Raw genomic sequence first — 26,116 nt, forward strand, 5'->3', positions numbered from 1 at the left:
TTGCAGATTTATTCCAGTGATAAACTTGTTTCAGCATCTGAATCCTTTGCATTTTTTAAATTCAAGATGATCACACAAAGTTTCTATTCTAACTAGTTTTTAGGCTTCACAGAATAAAGTTAGGGAGAAAAAAAAAAGAGATTCAGGATTATAAAGTGCCCCTCAAAGTATGAATTTAGGAACAGAGTGAAATTTCCAAGTCAAGTACTGCACAGTGGGAAACTCACAGCATTATCTGCTGCTGGGACTGACAGGCAAAAGGACCAACGTACAGGCAGTGACTGCTTTTCAGAATTTATTGTAAAAAATAGTATTAAACAATAGGAAAAAAGCCACTCCTTTTTCAACCCACCACATATTGCTTTCTGTGGAAACAACGGAAAAGTGTGACAGAACTGTATTTACCCATTCCTGTCCATATATCAGATAATCCCAGCTACTCAGGACATGCTCATGGGAAAAATATTGGCAGTATCACAGCATATGGAAGTGGAAATAAAAAACATGCAGTATTTTCAATTGCAGTTGGGAGGCCTATTTCCTGGAGTCTAAAGACCATGTTGTTTTATCTGTTTTCCTTTAGCAAAATGTACATTATCAGAGTTTCATAACTTCAGACACCAGCAGAAAGCCCTGATTTTTTGCCAATAGTGACATACCCACCTCAAAGATAAACATGGAAGTCAGAATGTCTGCCTTTTTTCTGTTTGCAATTTCCTTTCCATAGGAACATGCACATGATATAGTTCCTGCAAACAGCTATTCAAAGCTTGGCTAGCCCTTTTTCACTTATACCAGTTCAATCCCACTGGAGGTCCTCAGGGCAGCACAAACAACAGAGAACACTGTTCCAACCCCACACTGCACTTGTTTTGGCCAAAAACTGCTTGTCCTAACACCAAATTGTTCATGTTAAACATACTTGGTAGGTCCTGTGCTTTTGTCTACAAACAGAAAGATGTCAGATTCTGCATTAAACTGTATCACAAAAAATGTAAACCAATACACTCCACAGCTCTTTTCTGTGTGTATGGATTTTCTAGCTCAAGTCAAAACTGCGAAGTCCCAGTGTTAACTTGAACAGAGCTCAATTTAAGTGGAGCCCCAAAACAATGAGTCTGCAGTACTATTCACCTGGTGCAATTAGCTTAATTATCTAGTAGTGAAAAGTTGACTTAGCTTCAGTTTCATGCCCAAAAGCATAAATCAGACAAAACTTAAGTTGCATGGCACCTTTGAGATCACCTCAGTTTCAAGTCAAGGGATGGACTTACACATATATAGGAGCATTGTTTTAGGTATGACATGAGTATAGAACCCAAATATTCAGAAAACAGGGGGCAGCAGAAATCTGTGGATAATGCTAAATAACAGTACCTAACGATATTTTTTTCCACTGCTGTGCTTGCTGAAAACTGATAACAGCAACCACAACAGTTTGAGGTGACTCTCACAACTGACAGTCACCAGTGTAGAGTGCAATGGAAATTTTGGTCATTCTGAAAGAAAATACAATGGAGCAATACAGGAAATTCCATAGCAAGGGGACACAGTCAAACATTTGTTCTCTTGCACATCATAAAAAGTATTTTTGGTTACAAATTACCGCTGCAAACAACCTTCTCATAGATAAAACTAAAAATGTCTCTACCTAAAAAGCTTTGAGAAGGGTCAAAACCCCACAAACCACAACAAAAAGCTTTCTCTAAGTCCTCTTCCCTTCTGAGTTGCAACAGTCTTCTCAAGAAAGACCCTCTTCTTGGTCAATCAATTCAGTTTTGGTAGAGAATACATCAGCCAGCATGTGCTTTGGGATTTCAGATCCCCGTACTTTTAACGTGTAGCAGGCATTCTCTACTTTTGCCAGACTCTGTTTCAAGGTATACAGCTTCTTAGATACTTCGTAAGGTCCAGTGTTGCCAATGAAAGTAAAACCATCATAAATCTGACGTAAGAACTGGCTCAGTTCAAAAGGCGTGTCTATGTCACCGTTTCCAACGCTGCTGATGCACAGCCGCATCAGCTCTCCAGTCAGATCAGCCACTCCCAGCAGGTAATCTACGGGTGTCACCTTCAGGCTGCAAGTGTGTGGTTGTTTATCGTGGGAATTGGAGGTCTGAGGATGGAACAGAACAAAATCCAGCACAGAAAACTACAAAAAAGCAGTCTATAATGGTTCAAACATACATTAACTTATGTAACATAACTGGTAATTAAAAACACTCTGGAAAACTGAATTGCACGGCACATCCACACAGTCTGATATCAGAAGTACTAATCTCCTTCCAGCATACTAGAAGTTATGAAAGCATCATTTCCACTTGAGATGTGATTTCCATTCTAGCAAGCATGACAAACATACCCTGCTTCTACTATCACTATTTGCAAACAGAATTATCATGTCTTTGTACCAACATTTAGTTGCAGTTGTGGGTGGGGTTTTCTAGGCTGACAGATCTCAGTCTAAGACATTTAAATTTTCCCTAAACAGTCTGTCCAAAGCTACCAAAGCAAACAAGAATCAAAAAGAGTCTGCATTATGAAAACAAATCACATTTTGTAACAGCGTCTTGAATTTCGAAACATATCTTCTACAAGAAGCTGATAAATATAGTTCTCAGACCCATTTTATATCAACTGAACTCATTAATATGGCCAAATAAATACTTATTGAAGAAAACTCATCACAAAGTTACAGGTTTGCTCCTATATCCAAGTATCCAATACTTTTTCTTGCCAAAATACTGGTACCTTGGGAGACAATATAGGTTTCTTTCTGTTCTCTTGTTCCCATAACATGCTAGCCACCCAAATTCACAAATGTGGTCAGAGGCATTTATGCAGGAGCTATCAACTTCACAATTTGTTAAAACAAGTATGCCACAATGGTACAATTTGCTCTGGGAAGAACAAACGAACTTACGCTAAAATCTTGGCTTCTTTGCAAATATCTTAGCAAGAGGATGAAGAAATAATAAAAAGTGCTTTACAGCAGAATCTCTTCAACAGAAGTAGACTTGGTAATTCATCTAAAGGAGTAGCACATGGTCTGCATGTGTGTTTATGTACATTACTAAAAATTGCCTTTTGTCCCCTGTAAACAATCAAACTGTGCCCAGTTTACTGTGGTCAGTGGCAGCAGTTTGTCCCTATGCAAATAAGTTCTATTTAAGGCAGGATAGGAGTAAGAGCAAGTCAAGAAACAGCAGATACGGTATCAGGGCTAAGGCGTGAGGGGACACAAACTCGTCCTCTGAAGGGAGGCATCATGATTGACTCCAGGAAAGTAAAAATGGTCAAGCTAAGACATATGCAATGCATTTTAACAGAAGCTGAATACTGTGCCTGCTGTTCAGCAAGATTTAATTCATGGAGTTCATCCTGCTTTGAATTCATTTGTCTCACCCAACTTTTGCTACATCACTATACACCAATAGGACTTACAGGCAGTCCCAGCCACCAAAAATCCCTCCTCCACATTTGTTTGCTAGTATTTCACTGCCCTGGATCTTTCCCCTTACCAGGAGTTCAGTTTGCTCTGAATAAAAAGGATGTGAAATTTATAAACTTGTATCCCACGGATTTAGTTTACTACTTGTCAGAATAAAAAGCATGTTTTGAACCAGTGAGTCAAAGCCCAGACAGACATCTAATACCATTCCACTAACTGGCCTTATTTAATCAGATGCTAAAAATGTAACTAAGCCTACTCATTGCATTTCCATCCCAGAAAGATGTTTGTCACATGAGAAAAGAAAAACTTTTACCATGTTTGTTGTTTCTTCTCTGTCTTCTGCTGTAAATATTAGTTGTTTGTTGATCTCTTCAACACTAATCAAAGATCGTGTTTTGATAAAATATTGAAATGAGACCGCCTCAACATACTCTTGAAGCCCTGCAAAAATAGCAGAAGAATTAAGCTAATGATTTGAACTTTCCAGCAATGATCCATGCTCACAACTATTTTTTTTAGAAATCTTTTAAGTGAGACTATTTTAAGGTTACTAGCAAAAAGTAAAAACTAAGATAATCCAAAAATAGCACTGAAGAATCATTTAATATAGCGCGCTTCTCAAGTACAGAAACCAGACCAAGAACACAGCAAATAAACATTCTCAGGTTTTTACTCCAACTGTACTTTTTATTCAGAACTTTTTGTAATATCAGTATAAAGTTTCTCTCAGAAAATTATCGAACAGTAGCTCCTCATAACGTCCCTCATGGGTTCACTTTGGGACCAGTACTGTTTAATATCTTCATCAATGACACAGATATTGGGATTGAGTGCACCCTTTGCAAGTTTGTGGATGACACCAAGCTGAGTGATGCAGTTGACACACCAGAGGGACAGGATGCCATCCAGAGAGACCTGGACAAGCTCAAGAAGTGAGCTCAAGAGGTTCAACAAGGCCAAGTGCAAGGTCGGGCACCTGGGTCAGAGGAACCCCCAGTATCAATACAGGCTAGGGGTTAAAGGGGTTGAGAGCAGCCCTGTGGAGAACGACTTGAGCGTACTGGTGGATGAAAGATGGGACATGACCCAGCAATGTGCACTTGCAGCCCAGAAGGCCAATCGTATCCTGGGCTGCAGCAAAAGCAACACGGCCAGAAGGTCGAGGGAGGTGATTCTGCCCCTCTGCTCTGCTCTGGTGAGATCCCAGCTGAGTTCTGCATCCAGCTCTGGAGCCCTCAGCACAGGAAAGACATGGGCCTGTTGGAGAGGGTCCAGAGGAGGCCACAAAGATGATGAGAGGGATGGAATACCTCTGCTGTGAGGACAGGCTGAGAGAGTTGGGGTTGCTCAGCCTGGAGAAGGCTCCAGGGAGACCTTATTGCGGTCTTTCAGTACCTAAAGGAGGCCTATAAGAAAGATGGGAACAGACTTTTTAGTAGGGCCTGTACCGATAAGACAAAGGGTCATGGTTTTAAACTAACGGAGGTAAGATTTAGACCTGATCTAGTTGAAGATGTCCCTGCTCATTGCAGGAGGTTGGACTAGATGATCTTTCAACGTCTCTTCCAACACAAACTATTCTGTGATTCTATGATAATGGAGCTTTTAAAATACAATATTTGTACGATTGGAGTGCAGATTACTATTCTACACATTGACAAAGACACAAGACTCAATGCAGAGAAACAGACTGCAAACAAATCAAAAGCAAGGGAGGTAGCTCACCTATCAAAAAAACACACATAAAGAAAACTAAATTTGCTTGGTTTATCTTACCAGCAACAGTAGATGCTCATTTAAAACTGAATTTCCTGCTTCTCTATTTTGTGGGAGTTAGTGAAAAGGTTCCTTTAAACATGCAGGGCAGGTGAAAAGCATCTGTTATGTTATTACAAATTCAGACCAAAAAAAAAAAATCAACCAGACAGGGCTGTGATGTCCAACTGAACAACAGCTCTGTCTGAAAGAACATAAGCTCTAAAAACAAGGCATGTAAGGGAATAAAGGAGTTGGCGTGCTCGCAAGGAATTAAAAGATGAGATAATAAACGTAGATTTGTATGCCATCTGCAGCCACCTGCCACAATTACCTCTCACTACCTACTTAGCACATAGTGATTTTCTGTATGCATTATAGCAAAGGTGAGATCTAAAAAAGAGTTTGAATGTTCAGACAGCGATTTCACAGCTTCTGTCAGTTTTTCCTTACATGCAGAGAGGAGATTCAGGGAAAGTGTGTGGGAAAAGTTCATAAGCCGAAAGCTGAAGCTCACACTCTTGGTAGGGAAAAGAAAAAAAAAAAAAAAACACCACAAAAAAACAAACCTGGAACAACCATCCATGGCAGGACCATACTGAAATTTTTGAAGACAAAAAAACAAAGCATGTGCGCATCTGAGCTATGGACAGAGAAAGCACCAAAGGAGGATGTTAAAGGAACTGACTGTAATGTGGCAGGGATGGCTCCAGCAGAGCCATTCTGAACCATTTTAAAGGGATGGTTTCATTTCAAGAGAAGCAAAGAGGTGACAGTGCCATATCATGCTGCAAGAGGGCCAGGATTAGACAATATTTTTTCCACTGAGCAAAGTGAGAAAATGTGGAGGTGGCCAAGGGTATCAGAAGTAGAATCCTGGTTCTGTTAAAATAATCTTGAAATCCTCAACTGACTTCTACACGGCCAGAACCTCAGCCTACAGAGATATGGAGGAAGCAGCAAATTCAGACTTCATCTGGATTAAAGGAAGTCTAAATCAAAGAGAACATAAATTTAAATAACAGATGAGGGTGGAAATATCCCAGAAAAAATAGAGGTAACTTCAAGGGAAAATATAATTGTAGGCAATTTTCCACATTGTGATCACAAAAATGTGATGAGTGATCTGCATTTTTTCCTTTTGAATATGTATTTACAAGGTGAGTGGAGGCCACTCAGAAAAGCAATTCAGCCTGCACTCTCTATGCTTCTTTACAGCAGCACTGGGAAAAGCAGGATAAACATCCAGCAACCAAAGCCACACTCAGTACTGTTGTTCACAAACCAGAACACACACAGGGAACTGCGAGGCCAATTAAATACAATAATTTAATCAACTACATTCAGGTAAAGCATGCCGGGCACAAGCAATGGAAGAATACTAGATAAAAGCTACTCAGGATCTTCTAAGACAAATAACTCCAGAAGTTGCAGAGAGGTAGATTTTATCACCCATTCTTTTCCTTACTTACCCTCTGATGTAACAGTCAGTAATTAATTCATCACAAACTTTGGCTTTTTCTGTGGATAAGTTGCGAGCCACCAGATACAGCAGCACCCAACATTGCAACATCTGTGAGACTGCCTCTCTGCTATCTGAGGAAGAGACTATCACATATGAAGAATCATCTTGCCATTTTCCCAAGTTCTCAGATCAAATCAGTCCTCAAACTTTTCGATAAACAGCTTTCTCGATCAATCATAACTTCCAATTTCAGCTCAGTCCACTTTACTACTTCTCCACACACACTTTGTCCTCTTCCAGGATAAGTGTTTGGTTCCACTGTTCATTTATTTTTATATTTGTTTGGTTTTTATAGACGTACTTATATGTATGTATAGACACACACGTGCATTTTTGCTTCCTCCCACCATCCCACCCTAGCTGACATGTTCCATTCTTCTCCTCACTCCTTCTGTTTAACACCGCCATGTGAATGTTACACACACAGTCTGGTTTGTCATTTAGTGTCATCTTTTCACAGTTGGGGAATCTATCAATCTATCACTATTTAGAAGTAAGCCTTACAAAAGCTCATTCAAAGTTGATACCATTACAAATAGACTGGTAAAAAATCCTGGTTACAACTACTTTGCAAAAATATTCCTATTTGACTTTTTTTTTCTTTCTTTTTAAAGTCCTTCTTCCCGAAGTAGCCATAACGTGACACTTCAGTGACCCAAGACCTTGAAATAAGGTGTTTCCACGTGCAGGTAGAAGGATGTTTAAACATGTTGTGTTTTAGCTTAATGGTAGGACATCCGCTATTTCCAACAAATAATCCCCAAGGTTAAAAACTCCATCCCATTTCACTACAACATCCAACAATACCTTTCCCCTTATGCTCTTGTTTTGGATGTATTCCAAAATCGGCTTATTTATGGATTGAGCTGCCAGTAATGGAACAGTTTGTAAGACTGCCTTTTATGTATTATTTTCTAGTATGCAGACCAAAAATCCCAATTAAAAGCATCGTTATACTTCTACTAGCAGTTCTTAAAATTGTAGATGTAAGGTAACAAAATGTTTAAGTATTTTGATATTTCATTACATTTACTCTATATAAATAGCTTGTACTAGTGACAAGTTACAGTGACCCAGTCTAACAGCTTCCTTCTGTATTTTGAAAATTTATTTTCCACGTGAGAACTAGAAAGCTATACTGAGGTAACTTCTGAGCACATATTAGCTATAAAGGAGGAGATTTTATGCTGAAAGTTTGTGCATTTTTTTTGCCAGCTGTCTCAGCTGATATTCAAGACATCTATCGACATATGCAAGTTCTGAGAAAGAACTGTTAAGCAGTTTCTCTAAGAAATTTAGCAAGAAATCGGGCTTGTTCAAAAACACAGGTAATTCAAGCACTCAATCCAAGAGTGAAATGAATGTCTAAGTGGTAGGAAAAGCTAGTTCTACTTTAAAAAAATGAGTAATTAATAGAAGTTCCTTAATTTCAGGAGTCAAGTTAGGGTAAACAAAATCTAATTCCACCCAAGACATACATGCATGCATGCATGGAAGTTTTAACTCAGAATGACAGATCAAACAAGATATTAAAGTATCTTCCTAAAATTTTGTTTCTGCCATTTCCTCCTTCAAATATCTGTTCAACAGTTAAAAAATGGGTTAAGATGGATTTTGTGTCTCTAGCTCTTAAGGTTAGCAATGCCAACGGTACCCACCATCTTCTCAAATAAGCTGCTTCTCTCCCTATTTCTTCTCAAACTCTTTTTCGTTCTATCCCTTAGTCCTCTTCCTTTCCTCTTGCACTGTATCTTTTTGTCCACAGAGCAGCCTATGCTGATGGGTAGGACAAAAGCAGATGACAACCTGTGTTCTCTTCCCCAGGTCTTGCCCTAAACTGTGCAGCAGGAATCACAGGCCAAGAGCAGCCACTAGAAAGATGGTAGGAAAATATACACAGCGAGTTTCTTCCAGGACCACTACATTAAGTACAGGGCAGGTCATGTCAATCTACTCACTTGCAAATTCACTGCAAAATCAGAACAGCACAGCCACAGTTCTATCTTATCATCGTGTTTAGGCTTGCAAGTAACACTCTGATTAAAAACAAACAAAAAACCCACACACAACACAAACCCAGAAAAAGAAAAAGCAGTCATATTCTTATGGAAATCCCAAACTGAGAAAGCCCAGAGTTAAACTGGAGAGCCCTCACTACTAAGCTCTGCAGAATATGGGAAGGATGGTAGACTTTAAGAACCCACTTCTACAGGCATATTGATCAATGAAAGGGAGAACTGGTCAAATAAGCAAATAATTAATCAGATGCATCAACTAAAACAAGTGCAAGCAATAAAATTTAAAAGTCTAAATACAGATATAAAATAATTTTGCTTTAGAGTCAGCATCCTCTTCAGATGAAACTGACAATTCATGCCTCAACCTTTTCCATTTAAGTTCTCTGCAGACTTGGCAATGATTCCTTAGATTCGCAGGTCTCTTTCCATGCACAAGCGATAAAAACTTACATAATTAAACTAAAACCGAGGCTGTGAAGCAATCCAACTGCTTTACTGATTGTGATCATGAAGTCAAAGGTTCCCTATAACTACAGAAACAAAGACAGGTTACATATTTAATAGGCATGGGTGCCTGTGAGAGTTAAATCATTTCCCCCAAGAGGCACAAAACTGCAAAGAATATTTTAATCTCTCATTGTAGAAAAGAGTTTAATTGAGCCTTTTCATTATTGTTATTAGAAACATATGTACATACGACAAATGCTAGGGTTTTTCTTTTTTTGTAGATGACTTATTGTCGATGAGAAATTCACAAGCTTTCATTTTGCTCCTACTTGAAGTGGATGTACCATAGTTACTTTTGTAACCAAATTATTTGTTCTGAGGGGTGCTGTGTTTTGGGTTTTTTTTGTGGCAACTAATGTTCTACACCAGTTCTTAAAAAACAAACAAAGCACCTAGTCTTGTGAAAAGTGGCCTTCCTGATCTCTCTGACTACCTCCAATTGCCCTGATAATTGATAAAAAGTTTTTAAAGTTAGATGGCAAATTTTACACTACTAACAACCTTGAGGGCAATTGTTCAAGATACCAAAAAAGATATCTCTGACTCAGCCTGGATGCTCAATGATCAAAGAAGGAAGAGCACCTAACACAACACAGCCTCTTCAGTTCAAACCCCAAAGTTCTCCTCAAGATGGTGTTGTTTCCATGCAACAGCCCCAACTCACCAGCACATCTGAAGTATCAGTAGTGGCCATTTATCCTCATAAATATAGATCTGATGAGACAGTAAAAAGGTACATCGCCACCCAGCAACCCCTATTTCTCACCATATGACTGAAAAACAAAACCCTAACCACAATGCCCTATACTAGTTGTTTCCTGCAATGGAGTTCCTCTATGACACATTCTCCTGTGTGATTTTAAACAAACAAAAAAAGTTCATAGATTTTTCTTGGTCTTCTCTCATGTTCCACCTGCACTCGGTTCCTGTAATGGCTGGAGAGATCTGGTCTGTGAATGACTGATCTTAACAGCTGCAGGGTCGAAAAAAAATTCCTGAGCCAGAACACAAGGTCTCCTCCATTTGCAAGCTATGAAATTGAATTGAAAGACAAACAGCATCAGCAGTTCCAGATTCTCATGTAACTGCAGTATTTACCATAATAGTACTGCAGGACTTTAGGACAGTTAGGTCTTAAGGTAGAACTAGGAAAGGACAACCCTCATTTGGCCCCATCCACAGCACACATTTTTAAAAGACTGTATTGTACAGGGCTTCTCTTATGGACTTAGGCTGTCCTCAGCAGCTCCTGCTGAATTTAACCCTAGTTAAAAGGCATGAACCAGAAATGGCCAAAAGGTAGTAAAATTCAACAAGCTGAAGGTATCAAATTTCAAATAAACAACTTGCATGGTGAAGAAAATCAGTTTCACGAAGTTTGTTGGCATACTTGGTGATGGGAGAACACCAGAGAAACACAGAAAGTAACAAAAAGAGAGAAACAAAGAAATTAACAAAATTAGATCTGATAAATATTAGCTTATTCACTGCAAATTCCGTCAATTTTCCCGGTATAATCAGGAAACTTTGTTTCCATTTCTGGCACTTTACCTCTCACCCACAACAGCAAAGAGATGAACTTGAATTCTTCAGTTACATCCTGTTCCTGTGTTACTATGTTTTCCCACCATCTTGCAGAAACCTGATTGCTTCCTTCACGGACAGCTTTCCTTTCAAGTTTTAGGTGTATTCAAGTTTTTTCCTGGGTGAGAAATCTACAATTCATGATACCTTCCTCATGCGGTAAAAAGCTTTTCCTTTGTATCACCAACCTACGATTAAATGTCACTTATTTTTATTGTTGTTTTCAAACTTTCTTAAGAAGAAAAAAGTCCTATTTCTGCTGTTCCTGATGGGCAGTATAGTTCTTTGCCTTGGTATTATTCCAGAAATACACAGGTATTTACAAATACAAAGGTAGCTAGCACAGCTCAAGTATGAGATATTCTTTCCATGTTACGAGTGAAAAAGAATGAAAAAACAGGTAAGACAGAAATCATTACCTAAATAGTTCCTTTAGTTTATATTCTAATCTGAACCCTTCATACAATACCAAAAAACCCCAATGTTACTTAAATAATCAGTAACCTAAATGTGGCCTGCCTGGATGGACCTCACTCATCTCCACAGCATTTCTCAGAGCACCATGTCTGTTGGTCCTACATACTGCCATTAAAAAACAGCATTCTAGCATAATTAAAATATTTTCTTTCCACCCACGCAGACTTAACTGGTTTGGTCCAATTCAGCAATGCAGTTTGTTGCAGTATGATTACACGTTTAATGTGACTCCAAATGGTGTAAGGCAGGGCACAGAAATAAAGCTCCATTATATCATTCTCTCAGAACATAAGCAGTGCCTGCACAAGATAAATTATGTGTTAGACTGCCTCAACACTGAACTTTTACACAGAATTTCCCGCGTCATCATCAGCAGAAGCAGTCACAGAGTGATAGTTTCAACAAGGTGCTGACATTTTACAGCCTCATCATCTAATCCTATTGAGGGCAAGTGCAGACATGATAAAGAGCTAATGAGCTTCTCAGTGCCCATCACTCCACTCACCACTGCTGCTCCCACAGGCACACAGCAAACAGAAAGGTCAGCCAGCAATGCTGAAGTTGCATCTACTCTCAGCACTCTGCTCCATGCTACTGAAGAAGCTCCAGAAGAATTATGGGCTCCTCATTCCATATTTTGTCTTAAGCATGGCTATCGGCTGTGATGATAATATCACATCTACAGTTGATCCTAGCAGAATCTAATGATCTCACTGTAAGGAGCTATGATTTCATTTACCAAAATCATGTTAGCCCATTCAATCCCACCCAATGCCAACCTATCAAGCAACTCATAGTTTCCTTCTGCATTACACAATTTTTGCATTTATGCAGCATAGATTTAGAACAAGCTTAGAAAAATTCCATGAATCCTAACACATTGCAGAGCAGTCTCCTTCTTGTTCTTAAGGCAGGCATGGGTCTTTTCTGTATACTATTGATATTTTCCTTGGTATTTTAGAGCTATATACCCAAACGCACATATATACATAGATAAAATCCTGAAATCGTTCTTCCTCTCCTTCACAAATTCATACAATCTTTTTCAGTCCTTTTCTTGCTCAGCGTCTCACAACTATTTTAAAGCAACAGTACACATTTCCTCACAGGATATATAAGGTATACACTCCTAAGTGGGGCAAAGGAGCAGGAATTCTATATTACAAATAGTAAAGCTTTAAAAATATCAACAAAGCAGAACATTCTAACATAACAAATGAAGAGCTCTACATTAAAAAAAGACTTCATTATTTCAGTATCTCTTTGTTTGCTTGTTTAATCATCCCCTGGGACAATCTGTACTGTTAAGAAATGTGTAGAAAACAGTCATCAGTTTTTGTTGTTGTTCAATTAGTGCTATACTCAGTGTTTGAGCTCATGCAAGTGTCCTTTGGGGAAATGTCCTGCGTGCCATTAGCACTATTCTTAATGAGGGAAAGCATGAAACTCCTTTAGTGCTCTGCCAGAATTGTTTTATCTTCAAGCCAAAAGAACAACTGCTTGGAGTAACCCCAAAAAAAGCATTTAACAATTACAAGTGGCAAACAATATTCCCAAGCATTATACTCATAGTACTCTTCTATTTATAGGCTAACAGCTATTATACTGAATAAAACGTATTAGGCAGCTTTTTTATACAGACAGTCATGATTCCCCAGTCAGGGCTGCTATGATGGTTTCCATTATCAACCCAGTTTCAATCCCTTTTACTCTTTCTGTGAGAGGTAGGGTGGGGAACACGAGGATGTTTCATGTTTGGTTTCAAGACAAAGGAGAATATTTTTAGGAAGTTTGAGGTTAATTGGACATGCTGCTTTTGAGATATGGGACATAGGCGTTTCTTTATTCTTTTTTGAAGAAAAAAAGTTAATGGCTACATTTTTGTTCAGAAAAACCTTTTTAACTAGTTCTCCAGAATTTCTTCAAAATACAAAATCAAAATTGAAAACTAGGTAAAAGGAAGGTCAAGACTTACAGCTCTAGGAAATACATAAAGACAAAAAAATTAGCACTGTTCCTAGCTAAATTAGTTTCAAGAAGGCACACAAGATTTTTCCACTGTGGGAAAAAAAAAAAAAAAGCAAAGGAACAATTAAAGAACACTAGACTTAAAAACAAAACTAAAAGCAACATTCTTAACCCTTATCACTGCTTCCATCCCAATTACAGTTCTTCATAAACAGTGTGGGGGAGGGGAAATAAAGCACTCCCTCTTACAGTTTCTCTTCATCTAACTGTCCCCTCATTCTTCATGTCTCTAGGTTTTTTATTGCAGCTTCACAATTCTGACATCAAGCATCTTCACATCTCTGACACCTCCTTAACGTAGCTTCAGCACAATCAAGATCTACAAGTCTTTAAGCATATTCATTCTTTTTGCCATCCCAATGACTAACTGGAGAGTGGAGAATTTAATGAACAAGGTAAGAATAAACTTCTGGCTAAAAGCTTACATTTCATACTTGTTATACACATGAGCTCATTTAAACAATGCCTAAATGTATTCCCTGTCTTCTCAGTGACACGTATGTTCTAACATGCACCCTCACAAAACATGCTCAATGAATACCAGCTGGCACAAACTCCCCGCAGAGAGAAGCATCATATAGAAGAGCCAGAATTTAAGCAGATGCTGTGGATGGCCTACAGAAATTGAATGAAGGTGACATATTTCAGTCAGATTTTATATACAGTCTTCTTAATGAGGCAAGAACTACCTAATTACAGAAACAATGGGGAGATCTCAGGACTGAGCAGTATTATGCAGCTGATGAGATTCCACTGACTTGGCATTCACTGGTGTCACCGGAACACAAGAAAAAGTTAAAAGTAGAGCCATTACCAGTTTTAACTGTAGAAATGCAACGTGGGGCTGCGTATTTCTTATCTTTTAGGTCTGTCCACAAAACCACAATGGTCAAGCATTTGTTTGAGAGAGAGCATATCTGATTGCTGGAAAGATGGACAGCAGAGCCCACTTCTCCTCCCTCTTATTATTTTGTGTATTAATACCTCTTTGTTGTCCTTTCTTTTTATCTAGAGAGGTCAATAAGATTCATTCTCTTCAGTTGTCTTAAGACTGTAGTAAGAAAATTCTTTAATTCTATGACATCTCACTGAAGTCTCACGCAAGCGTTAGGGATGTGCTGTTGTGCATGTAACTGTGTGCAGTTCTGGGCCCCACAGTTCAGGAAGGATGCAAAGGTCCTTGAATGCATCCAGAGGAGGGAAACAAAGCTGGTGAAAGGGTTGGAAGGACTGCACTGTGAGGAACGGCTGAGGACTTCAGGCTTGTCTAGTTTGGTGAAAAGGAGGCTGAGGGGCGACCTCATTGCTCTCTACAGTTTCATGAGTGGATGTGGAGAGGGAGGTACTGAGCTCTTCTCCCTGGTACCCAGTGATAAGATGCATGGGAATGGTTCAAAGCTGCACCGGGGGAGGTTTAGATTGGACATTCAGAGCCATTTCTTTACCAAGAGGGAAAAGAACACTGTAACAGGCTTCCTAGAGAGGTGGTGGATGCCCCAAGCCTGTCAGTCTTGAAGAAGCATTTGGACAATGCCCTTAATAACATGCTTTACCTTGGTCAGCCGTGAAGTGGTCAGGCAGTTGGACTAGATGATCATTGTAGGTGCCTTCCAACTGAAATGTTCTATTCTACTCTATTCTATTCTATTCATTATGTAGCTGTGGAGACATTGAGTCATCCTACACATGCAGCAGGCCCATAACTTCCTCTGCTAGAGATCTATAGTAATTTGGTCTGCTCTACAATGGACAAATACATCTTAAGTCATTTTAAGAGGCTGACATTTAAAACACTGGGGAAAAATTTTACAAATGCTGAATTGTTTCTAATAGTATATTTTCAGTTGTTTCCTAAAGAGATTATTCAGGTCCATTTTGATATTAACAGATATCTTTAGCAAGTTATGCAGGAGAATCAGTGTTACTGACTGTGTATGAGTATTTACCAAAGACACAAAGCAAACCTGAACAGAATTTTTTTCATTAATTTATTTAATTTCAGGTTTCTATGGCTAGCTTAAGCTTACATATCTTTGATGTAAAAAAAAAAAAAAAAAAATCAAAATCTAACTTTTCAGATTGGAAAATGTGTTTTGTTTTGTTTTGTTTTTTAAACTCAGAGGAGAGAATCTGGAAGTACAAACCTAGCAGCAGGTTTCGTCACTCACTTCATAAAATATGGGTGCACACAGACATTACAGTGTGATAAGTTTCTTTCCATATATCTGCTATGCAGGCATACTCTATTACATCTGAGAGAAATGCAAGCTAATTCCAGGCAAGCCACCCCTTGGTAAAAATAGATGCAGGTATGCCTCTTTGAACTTGCCCACACAAAGCCACATACTAAGAAAACAGACAACTGAGGTGAAGCAGCTGATGCAGCGTAACTGGTCACCCCATAATAATTTTGCTCACACAGCAAGGCTGACAGTTTGTATCATGAGGTCTCAAAGATTCATGAGGTAGCAGATCACAAGTGTCATTGTTCTATAAATTGCATTATATGATTCATATGGGACTACAACCTTCAGGGGTTATTCAGACAGGGTTTACAAGTCTCAATGAAACTTCCAAAAATTTTTGTTCATAAAACCAAATGCAAGGATTTTTGATTTTCAGCTTTATAAGCACTACTTAAAGTGATAATCCAAACACAAATTTCAGCATTTCAAGATACTCATAATATACTTGGACTAGTATTGTTGACAGTTTGAGGTCATCCATAGTGTTGGAGTTTTGAATTCTCTTTCTTTCCATTGCTTCATTACAGTACCAAGCTATAAATAGCAGTAAGACGCACACAAATCCTAAGTTGTCCTAAGAATAACTACTTACATTTAATTTGAACAGCCCAACGCACCACAGATAAGAGGACTATGGAACTTAAGCAGAGCCATTGAAGACTAGCATGGCAAGCTCCTTCAGAAGTGCCAAACTGGGCTTTCACTTATGAGCTGGCTCACCTTAACAAATTTAAGTTTGTGTAAGACATAAGTACAAGTTAACGTGTGCACTATTTGTCTTGTAAACTACACAGATGTACTTACTGCCAGTTTAGCAAACCACCTGAACAAGTATTTCCTGAATAAGGAAAGATATACAGGATTGCAATATGTTTAAAACAAGACTGATAAACGTGAGGCACTTGTATACCATGACCAAGATGTCAAAGAAGCAGATACGTATTTTATTTATATGTTGTCACAAACAAGGCATAACAATTTTAGGTAAGATTCAGATTGTCAGCAAAGTTTCAGCAAAGAAATATGATTTGGCAGCAAGAGTCACAAAAGCATTGGGACTCAGCATCTCAAAGATGTTAGTAAAGGCTGCAGCTTACAGAGATGAGCAGAAAAAGCTGTGACTGAAACAGATATCAACTGATTTAATGCTTGTAGCACAGACAGAACACTGTAGGGCAATAGCCTCTCTAGCACCAGAGCTAACTTTGCTAATGGCAAAGATTAATCTGAGTTCTCATTTATAACCATAGAAATGTGCCAAATTCAGACCTGCGGCATGAAGAGGAGCCATTGCTATGTAAAGAGAAACTGAGCTTACTGCAAAATAGCGTACTTTCCCTATTTTAAAATAATTTACCTGGAGATATAGCCCTGTGGAACTGATACATGTCTTCTCCAATCAGTTCTTGTGCAACTTGCTTAATCTTCCGTCGGACACCATCTAATTTGACTTCAGATTCATTTAGTATTTCTCCCCCATTGGGAGCACTGCAATCATAAAACAGAAACTCAAAGAACAGCTTTCAAAGCATGAGTAAACAGCTAAAAAAGATAACATATTCTCTTTTACTAACTAATACATTTTCCAGAACTTCAGGATATAGCAAAACTGACACCTGAATGAGAAGCACTTTAACTTTCATTTATACCTATTGCAGATTCTGAAATTCTGTAGATTCTTACCATGAAAATAATCAATCAGCCCAATATAGTTCTGGTAGCATGATACTTATTCCAGACTAGAGTTTTAATTATCACTTAAATAAGAACAATGAGAAGCACAGGCAAAGGCTTAAATATATATATACATATATATATTCTGGAAAACTAGCAGTATTTGCAGAAGTCCCTCAACCTCTTAAAAAAAAAATAACAAACAACACACAAAATACTTTGCAACACATTACAGTATTGCAAAATCCAATTCATGATTCTATGATTCTACATACGATATTTTTTATAGGAAGTAATTATGGCCTATGCTATTTTGGAACACCTGAAATATCTGATTCACAACCACAATATATACTTTAGTTAAGCTAATTTCCTTTAAACTTCCCCTCCCCCACCCCAAATAATCTATATGGTATATTAGTTTACAGTCTATTTAAAGAACTACTGATAGACTGATCTTGAGAAAACATTTATAAGCAGTTTTCTGAAAGTAAAGTCACAATAATATCATAGCTAAAAGCAAAGCAGAGGGAAACAAAAATACAGCATGGAAAGCTTCCACTCTCACAAACCCAGGAATGTCTTACAAAACAGGAATCTAAAATTTGGAGTAAAGAGAAGGTTTTTGTTATTCTTTCCTCTACCAGTTCCCAGCTATCTAGCCCTGCAGTGGGAGTAGCTATTTACAGTCAAGGCTGTAGCATTTACTAGAATTATCTCAACGCCTCTTCGCAGAATAAAACCAAGTTAAAAAAAGTGCAACTTCATAATCCCTATTTATAACTGTTACTGCATGGTAACTATAAATAGTTAACTATAAATACTACTACAGCAGAACTGCATTGATAGATAACAAAATAAATTTAGGAAAAGGAACAGGGAGAGCTGTTAAAAATGTATCACAGAAGATCAATGTTCGATACATTCAGCAAACATTTTATACAACAGGCTATGCAAAGTTTCACATTTTCCTGTTATTCTGCTATTTTTTGTGGCTTCCAAAGATTGTCTGAAGGCCTATAAGAAGACAACACATCTAGAAGCTCAGAACCTCACACAAAAGCCTCTTAGGCTGCAGTATGTATTGAAGTAAGCAGAACCTAGGTCACCTCCTCTTTGCATGGATGACCTTGAGTGGGGCTGCAAAAACCAAAATGGGGAAGTAACTGCAGATGCAACCAACCTGAAGGAAGGGTGCACGCTCTTCTCTCCAAGCTTGCTGAAAGCTGGAAAGCGCTCATCTGCTGTTATACTCTACTACTCTGATCCTGTTTAATAAGCCAATAAAATGAACTGAGAAACCTGAACCAGCATCTTTCAATTCTCTAACTGGAGTGTGCATTCATTAACTGCCATCCATCCTAAAGAATGTTTATTGGAAGTTGATTAAATTCTTCCCACCAGAACATTGCAGCTATTAAATACAAACACAGAGAACACTGCAAGGCAGTTTCTAGGTTTCTATGAACACTTTCATGCTCAATGTGACTCACCTGATAAACCTGTGGAGAAGAAATATTGTCCTTTTGCTTTCGATAGTTATATCACGACTGAGCTTCACAAGTCGTTCATACTTATCATGCCTGGTGTCCAGCTCCAGCTGAAATGCTGCAGAGTCAATCATCACAGTAACAAGTATGGTTATCACATGTACACAGCATGAGGCAAGAGCAGAGAGCCTGTGCTACAGAAGCTGCTTTTGGGCCTTCAATACTGCTGTTCAGGAAGCTGAATTAAAATTTCACCCAAATTCAGCAAGGTAAATTAAAAAGTAAAACCCTACAATCATTAGTAAATAGAATTCACCGGTCTCCAAAAAATCCCCAACCAAACACAAAAGGCATTTGACCAAGGCATACACACTGTTAAAAATGCACCAATTAGTAAAAAGAAAGGTTGCATTTCACATCGCAACTAGACTTGGCCAAAAGTCAAGTATATTCATATCCCTAAGAACTAGAAGCACTAATACAAAGCGAGATCAGTTACTTAAAGTAAGATTTCTTTCTTACTGATGTAAATGCTTTCTGCCTAACTGCAATGAACACAGAGACAAGAGGATGTCTGCCTGGTTATGAACAGTATGAATGTTTCACAGATACCATTAACATTTCATAGACCACTGTTCTACTAAATAAACCATTTGCAGATACTTATAAGAAATTCAACACATTTCTTTCATAATTGTCTGAGGTGTTAAAGTGTCTGTGCGAGAAGACAGTGAAAATGAGCTAAGAGGTTACATTTTTAAAGGGTCTGACAAGTGAACATCCTTTAGAAAAGCATAGCAGCTTGCTGGCAAGCAAAGTTTAGATGAAGCTACAAAAGGAACTGTATTTCTCATCGCCTTAATAAAAACTTGGTTCCTCTTATTTTGCTGTGTTCTCCCCAACCTTCCTCTGAAACTCAAAGCTAAGTCACAAATACTCCTACTGATGTTTTAATCATGTCTGATTGGTGTGTTTCTTCCAAATTCTGAGTCAAGTCCACGACTGAGCTATGATCAAGAAGAAATCTTCCCTCAGATCACCATGACTGGATTTGAGGGTGGGTGACTGTTACTTTTCTTCATAGGATGCCATATATGACATTTCTAATGACCATTTACCAGTGTCATCTACCAGGAAATTCACTATTCTGAAGATCTACAATATTAGCAATGACACCATTCTCTTCTGGACAGTTGTGGCTTTGAGACTTTTATGTTAGATTTTAAACCTGTTAGTGATTACTAAGAAGTGGTTTGGACCTGAAGTAAACGAATACAGTAATCTCTAGCCTAAAAGGATGCAAGAAAACATACTGTACTGTTGCCTAAAATTGCAAAGGGTTAGAACTTGCGGGATTCTCCAGGCTAAAACACTGAGACCACACAGCCCTTTCCCTGACACATTCCACTTGAATGTCTATCACTGAAAGCAAAGACTCAGACTCTATTGATTTTGGTTGTGCAGAATCGCAACATTAAAAATCACACTTAATAAATCTTAACCTTACAAACAAAGATGCTCTCCAATCTCTGTATCAGAGCGCTGTCATATTTAAGAAGTATTAAGCAAAAAAAAAAAAATAAAGGTGTAACTGAATACTCCTTGTTTTCTGATTAATCATTATTATAGAAGACATTTTCCTATTAATTTTGCAGAAATCTTTGGTGCCAACAGATAACTACATCAACTCAAGCACGACATTTTTCCAAAGAGATGAAAAAGAGCAAAATGTGTATAACTATTTCATTTTAGACATTATCTTGTTTAGATTCAGGCAACATACACAGAAATAGTGCACCACTCTGGTTCACCTTACACAGCTTTCTCAGTCATAAGCCACCTGGAGCACACCTTTTCTTAACACTTGTGCCTGATGCAGAGACAAAGACCACTAATGTCTTCATCTGGGGCTTATAAGCACTAGTGCAATATACAAAGTGGATCTTTCAAAAGCTCAATAAACTGTGTCCCTTACATCCTTTCTGAAATTAACCAAGTGCTGCTGACTTGATCTCATAACGAAGAAGGGAAACAAGTGTCATTTTCAAATTCAGTTAATGGCAACCTTATGATAAACTAATATGCAGGTAAAACATTGAAGTTGAAAGTACAGTAACATTACTCCATTCAAGTACAAGTGTATGTATGTTATTGAATATAAAAGTTCAGGAGTCAAAGTTAATTATCTGCCAAGCTGATTTACACAGAAAAAAAACCAAACATCTGTTTCAAAGATAGCGAGGAAGTTATATGATGTTGAAGTGACCCTTCATAGCAGCCATTCAGCTCTGACTTCACCCTCCTTAGTTTCATAAAAAATAAGAGGGACAGGGAAACTTTTACACCAACAATTAATCAGTTCCCTGCATCACATCTCCTTCCTTCTTCTGTCAAGGCTTTTTGCTTCTGAAGGTCAACTTTGCCTTGTTAGGGTTTGTCTAATGAGAAAGTTCAATTAAATTTACTGGAGTTTAAATCTGGGTTTGTGCAAAATCCTATGAAAACAATTTGGCTGGAGGGAAGTTTATGCTTGCTTATGCAAAGAAACTGAAATATAGACTAATTTTAAAAAGGGATTAAAACTGAAATGTCTACATACACGTCTATGTTAGTTAGCTAAACACTTATTTTTTAAAAGTCCATGTATAAACACCTATCAACTCACAAATCAATGCACCCAGATTTACATTTAAGTAACTTGGTCATCTATGCACCAGAGCTGAAATCAACAGTTTAGTGCCTTCTCAATACCCCCAAAAGCAGCCATCACCTATTCTTGTCCCTATGGCTTAGATGTTGCATTACACCTCTGCAGATCTTACAGTTTTCTGCCATCAAAGGGCCCAGTCACCCTTTGTCTGGCTGAACACTTACGCAGTTTGCTTTGCATCAGGTTCAGCACAAGCAGGGTGAGGAGGGGGAGCAGGAGGTAGAATAAAAAACCAAGCATGTCATCAGTCAGGTAGAACTATGTGGCATCCCACTCTCTGGACTTTATTGCACAAAAAGCCAAACAACAAGCTCTAAATGTATGAAGCTTGAGTCCAACTAGTTTCCAGTTTATCCCTCAGAGAAAATTGGATTATTTCATCACTACATATTAGTAATTTCCTAGAAACTTCTACACCACTTATTTGTATAATGTGGCATTCCAAATGCTTACTTACATTTAAAAGACACCATCACAGCTGAAGATGGATTAACATTCTCTTTTTCCTCTCTTCTTTGACCATGTGGAAAATTGTCATGCTTTCGTTTTCTGAACCCACCCGATCCTATTAATAGAAGATACACAGAAAAAAATATATATATTTAAAAATAAAGTAGCTTTGCCTGCACATAAGCAGCATCAGAATGCTGTCTTCAGAGCATTCCTGACTGCAGCCACATTTTACAGAATAGAATAAGGCAACTGGATGAACCTTATTACCAACTGACATCATCTTCACATTAGCATGCTACTTTTTCCACTACGTTCCTAGTGGAAATTAGGAAAAAAACCCTACCAATTTCAATGGACTATTATGGTAGGATCCCAAGTCTCTCTCTCTCTCTCTTTTTTTTTTGGTAAGGTCTTCACATCCTTTTATGTTTCCCTTCTCTAAGGCAGGGGTGTCAAATTCATTTTCACCAGCGGCCACATCAGCCTCACGGTTGCCTTCAAAGGAAGGAATGTAATTTTAGGACTGTATAAATGCAACTACTCCTACTCCTGCTGTAAGGGAACAGCTGCAGAGCAATACTTGTGTTAGCAAGGGCCTACAGGATTATTTTCTCCCCTCATTTTTTCGGAAATTATTTTAAATATTCAGCTTGACAGGAGTCATTCAAACTGTATGTTTTTCATTACTGTAATTATTTATGACATGGGTCTTCAGTAATCAGAAAAAGCAGCAAGGTATAGTTCAAGTAGACTACCATTATCCACATACACAAGTTTATCTCCTGTAGCATAGCATCTTCGGTTGTTGTACTCCACCTGTTAACCATTTTCTTTTCACCTCGATATAGCTGTTCAGTTCAACTGGCTTTATATGCCTTATCCTTAGCCTATCTTTTCAAACCCTCACCCAGAATGCATCTCTTTTGGATTGTGTTTTACTACCAACTTGCACTTTGTAATCACAAAATGTTAGGGATTGGAAGAGACCTCAAGAGATCATCTAGTCCAATCCCCCTGCCGAGCAGGAACACTTAGATAAGGCTACACAGGAATGCGTCCAGGCGGGTCTTGAATGTCTCCAGAGAAGGAGACTCCAACACCTCCCTGGGCAGCCTGTTCCAGTGTTCTGTTACCCTTATGTTTCGTCCTTTTGTCCTTCCTTTACCTAGGACTGACTCTTTGTGTCATTCTAATTTCAATCATTTCTTCCTCTCATTACCTCCTTTTTGTGGTAGCTGTATGCTTTGTGTCCCTAACAGAAGTCAAAATTTGGCAAACTGTTCAATACAAGCATACCTTTTTGAATATGTGGAGTTCTCTCAATTTCCTTAACAGAACAAAAGGAAGCTACTTAAAAGTTACAGAAGAGCACTGGATTTTAAAATGTTTCAATTTGATTGTTTATGATCCCAAACCAAAACGAGAAGTGGGCATGGTTACTTTCTAAAAGAGGAAATTGAAAATAATTTTTTCCTTCTTTTCTGTTAGGACATGAGTTCAGGGCTTTGTTTTTCCTGTAGCAGCTGAAAACACTACAAACACAACCCCTGAAATAGTGCAGAGAATTAAGCTCTCTGCAGTATTCCAAAAGTTGGGAACTTCATAATGCACTACAGGAAAAAACAGGCTCTCCTGAAGTGGGGAGGGGGAAGAGAGAAATAGGAAGAGAAGTTCCACCGAATAACCAGCAACTTGAATATCAGAAAACCACAGACTGTGATAACAGTAACTTAGCCCTAATTTTAAAAAAATAATTAAAAAAAAAAATAAAAAAATATATATACATACACACACAAGCCTCCTCGTTGCAAAGCCTACTTTCTGGCTGAAAGCAGATCTGTTTGATCACCCAGGCCAAACAAACACACACGCCGCAAAGCAAGTGCTGCCTTATTAAGTCAGTCACTGCTACAAGCACTTTAGAGGCCTAATGCACACCCAGCTTTTGGCCTGTAACAATCGCTTTTTTACCACCAGGGATGAAGATTTCTAAAGCTACACTCACAGACACCTCCGTAAAGCCCAAATGGGAAGGCGATAACGCCTCTGAAGCCGTGGTCTATCCTGGTGTATGGGCAGTTTAGTAACACAGCCTCACACCCCCACCCTCTCCCAGCTGCAGGGCCTCCCCCTGCTCTGACTCCTCAGCCTGCTCTCCTGTCGGCTCAGGGCCCTGAACCGGCCCCGCGGGCCCACACAGCCGACGGCTGCGGCTGGACCGCCCCTCGGCGGCGGCAGGCGGGGTACGGGCCGCACACCACGGAGGCGCCCGCTCATACCCCTGCGCTACGGGTGGCGGCGGCGGCGCGACCCTCAGGGGGCCGCAGAGCTCGCCTCGCTCCGGCGGGGGGCGCAGCCGCCGGCTCCAGCCGCCGCCGGTAGCGGGGGAGGGAAGAGGGAGAGGCACGCGCGCCGCCGCCGTCACCTTCCTTCCCGCTCATCCCGGTGCCGCCGCCGAGCCAGGCCGCGTGCCCCCGGCAACCTGCTTCCGCCCCGCGCGCTGCCAGGGCCCGCCACGCCGCCTGGCGCCCCCGCCCTACAGGAACCACAGCAGGGCGCCCGCGCGGGTGCCTGATAGCAAGACGCCACGCAGGCGGAGTGCGCTGGCCCGTCGCCCGCGGCGAAGCAGGAGTCGTGCGAAGCTATGGCGGCGCGGAGGATGATATCGGGCCTTGTTGCCCGCGAAATCGAGGTAAAGCCGAGGGCCGAGCTGCTTTCCGAGCAGGCGATCCACGGGCAGCTAGCCTACGGCCTCACCGTGAGGCCCCCCACGCCCGCGGCACGACGGGACATGTAGTGCTGTGTAGGGGACGGTGGCGCTGCGGCCGGTGCGGAAGCCCTGGTGTTACCTGCCCGCCGCCACCGGCCTGCCCGGCCAGCTGAGCGGGGGAAAGGGGCTGCGGCGTTGGTCCCATCACACAGAATCACAGAGTGTTAGGGATTGGAAGGGACCTCGAAAGATCATCTAGTCCAATCCCCCTGCTGGAGCAGGAACACCCAGATGAGGTTACACAGGAAGGTGTCCAGGCGGGTTTTGAATGTCTCCAGAGAAGAAGACTCCACAACCTCCCTGGGCAGCCTGTTCCAGTGTTCTGTTACCCTCACTGTGAAGACGTTTCTTCTCATATCTAAGTGGAACCTCTTGTGTTCCAGTCTGAACCCATTGCCCCTTGTCCTACTGTTGGTTGTCATCAAGAACAGCCTGGCTCCATCCTCCTGACACTCACTCTTTACATATTTATAAACATTAATGAGGTCACCCCTCAGTCTCGTCCAAGCTAAAGAGACCCAGCTCCCTCAGCCTTTTCTCATAAGGGAGATGCTCCACTCCCTTCATCATCTTTGTTGCCCTGCGCTGAACTCTCTCCAGCAGTTCCCTGTCCTTCTTGAACTGAGGGGCCCAGAACTGGACACAATATTCCAGGTGTGGTCTCCCCAGGGCAGAGTAGAAGGGAAGGAGAACCTCTCTCGACCTACTGACCACCCCCCTTCTAATACACCCCAGGATGACATCGGCCCTCCTGGACACAAGGAAACAGTGCTGGCTCATCGCCTCTTCTCAGCCCATATCCGCAGAGCGTCTGTCACATCGCCTTCCCCTCACCCCCCTCCCTCCCGCTCTGTCCCCTTACTGCCTTCTCTCCCTGGCCACATGAGGACCAGGGCGCCTCCCTTCCATGTGAGGTGAATCGGGCACTCAGCAGCCTGGAGCCTCCAGCACCAAGTGGTCTGTTGTTGCCCATAGTGCCCAGACCCACAGGGCCCCGCAGCCCCTGCCACGAGGTGCGGCGGCCCAGGGAGGCCAGAGAGGACAGGAACTGACAGCAAGACAGGACATGGAAACTGGAGACACTTAACTGCACACCGGAAAAATCTGATAGGGAAGCCACCTGACACTCGGAAAATAAATGCGAGAAGCAGCAGATGTAGCTGCTGCCAGAGGGGAGGCAGTGGCTGCGGCAGGAGACTAGAGGTCCCTGGCCTCAGGGCTGGGAGAGAGGGGTGTCAGGGGACTGTGGATTGTTAGTCTGAACTGGTCTGGGACCACCAGCTCCTGAACCCACATTATTTGCATCCTATGTTTTGTTAGGCCTGATAAAAACAGTGTTTCCTCTGCTAGAGATTTAGTGTGAGTGTTCATAGGAGACATCACAGGATTGAGCACAAGGGCGACAGATGTACATGATATCTCTGT

At 40.3% G+C, this 26,116-nt stretch overlaps 1 protein-coding gene across 3 annotated transcripts; it reads right to left on the bottom strand.

Moving 5' to 3' along the window:
* Positions 1 to 282: 282 nt before the first annotated feature.
* TSNAX (translin associated factor X) lies at positions 283 to 24,471 on the bottom strand. Of its 3 annotated transcripts, none has more exons than XM_065835290.2 (6): positions 24,347 to 24,471; positions 21,926 to 22,033; positions 18,762 to 18,876; positions 16,952 to 17,082; positions 3,768 to 3,895; positions 283 to 2,116 (listed from the first exon to the last, which is right to left on the bottom strand). In XM_065835290.2, the coding sequence occupies exons 1-6, from the start codon at positions 24,360 to 24,362 to the stop codon at positions 1,742 to 1,744; spliced, it is 873 nt and encodes a 290-aa protein (XP_065691362.1). In that variant the 5' UTR covers positions 24,363 to 24,471; the 3' UTR covers positions 283 to 1,741. The 3 variants fall into 3 exon arrangements, with proteins under 3 accessions (XP_065691362.1, XP_065691363.1, XP_071662418.1); XM_065835291.2 differs by lacking the exon at positions 24,347 to 24,471 and adding an exon at positions 23,710 to 24,189; XM_071806317.1 differs by lacking the exon at positions 24,347 to 24,471 and adding an exon at positions 22,691 to 23,239.
* Positions 24,472 to 26,116: the final 1,645 nt, after the last annotated feature.

The sequence above is a fragment of the Patagioenas fasciata genome, chromosome 3 (genome assembly GCF_037038585.1).
Source record: "Patagioenas fasciata isolate bPatFas1 chromosome 3, bPatFas1.hap1, whole genome shotgun sequence".
Taxonomy (NCBI): domain Eukaryota; kingdom Metazoa; phylum Chordata; class Aves; order Columbiformes; family Columbidae; genus Patagioenas; species Patagioenas fasciata.

What these genes read in the sequence shown, in the direction of transcription:
- TSNAX (XM_065835290.2), bottom strand. An exon ending in CTTCTCCACAGGTTTATCAG is followed by an intron (nt 17,083 to 18,761) that starts GTGAGTCACATT and finishes TTATGATTGCAG; the next exon opens with TGCTCCCAATGGGGGAGAAA. An exon ending in GAGAAGAAACAACAAACATG is followed by an intron (nt 2,117 to 3,767) that starts GTAAAAGTTTTT and finishes TTCCATCCTCAG; the next exon opens with ACCTCCAATTCCCACGATAA.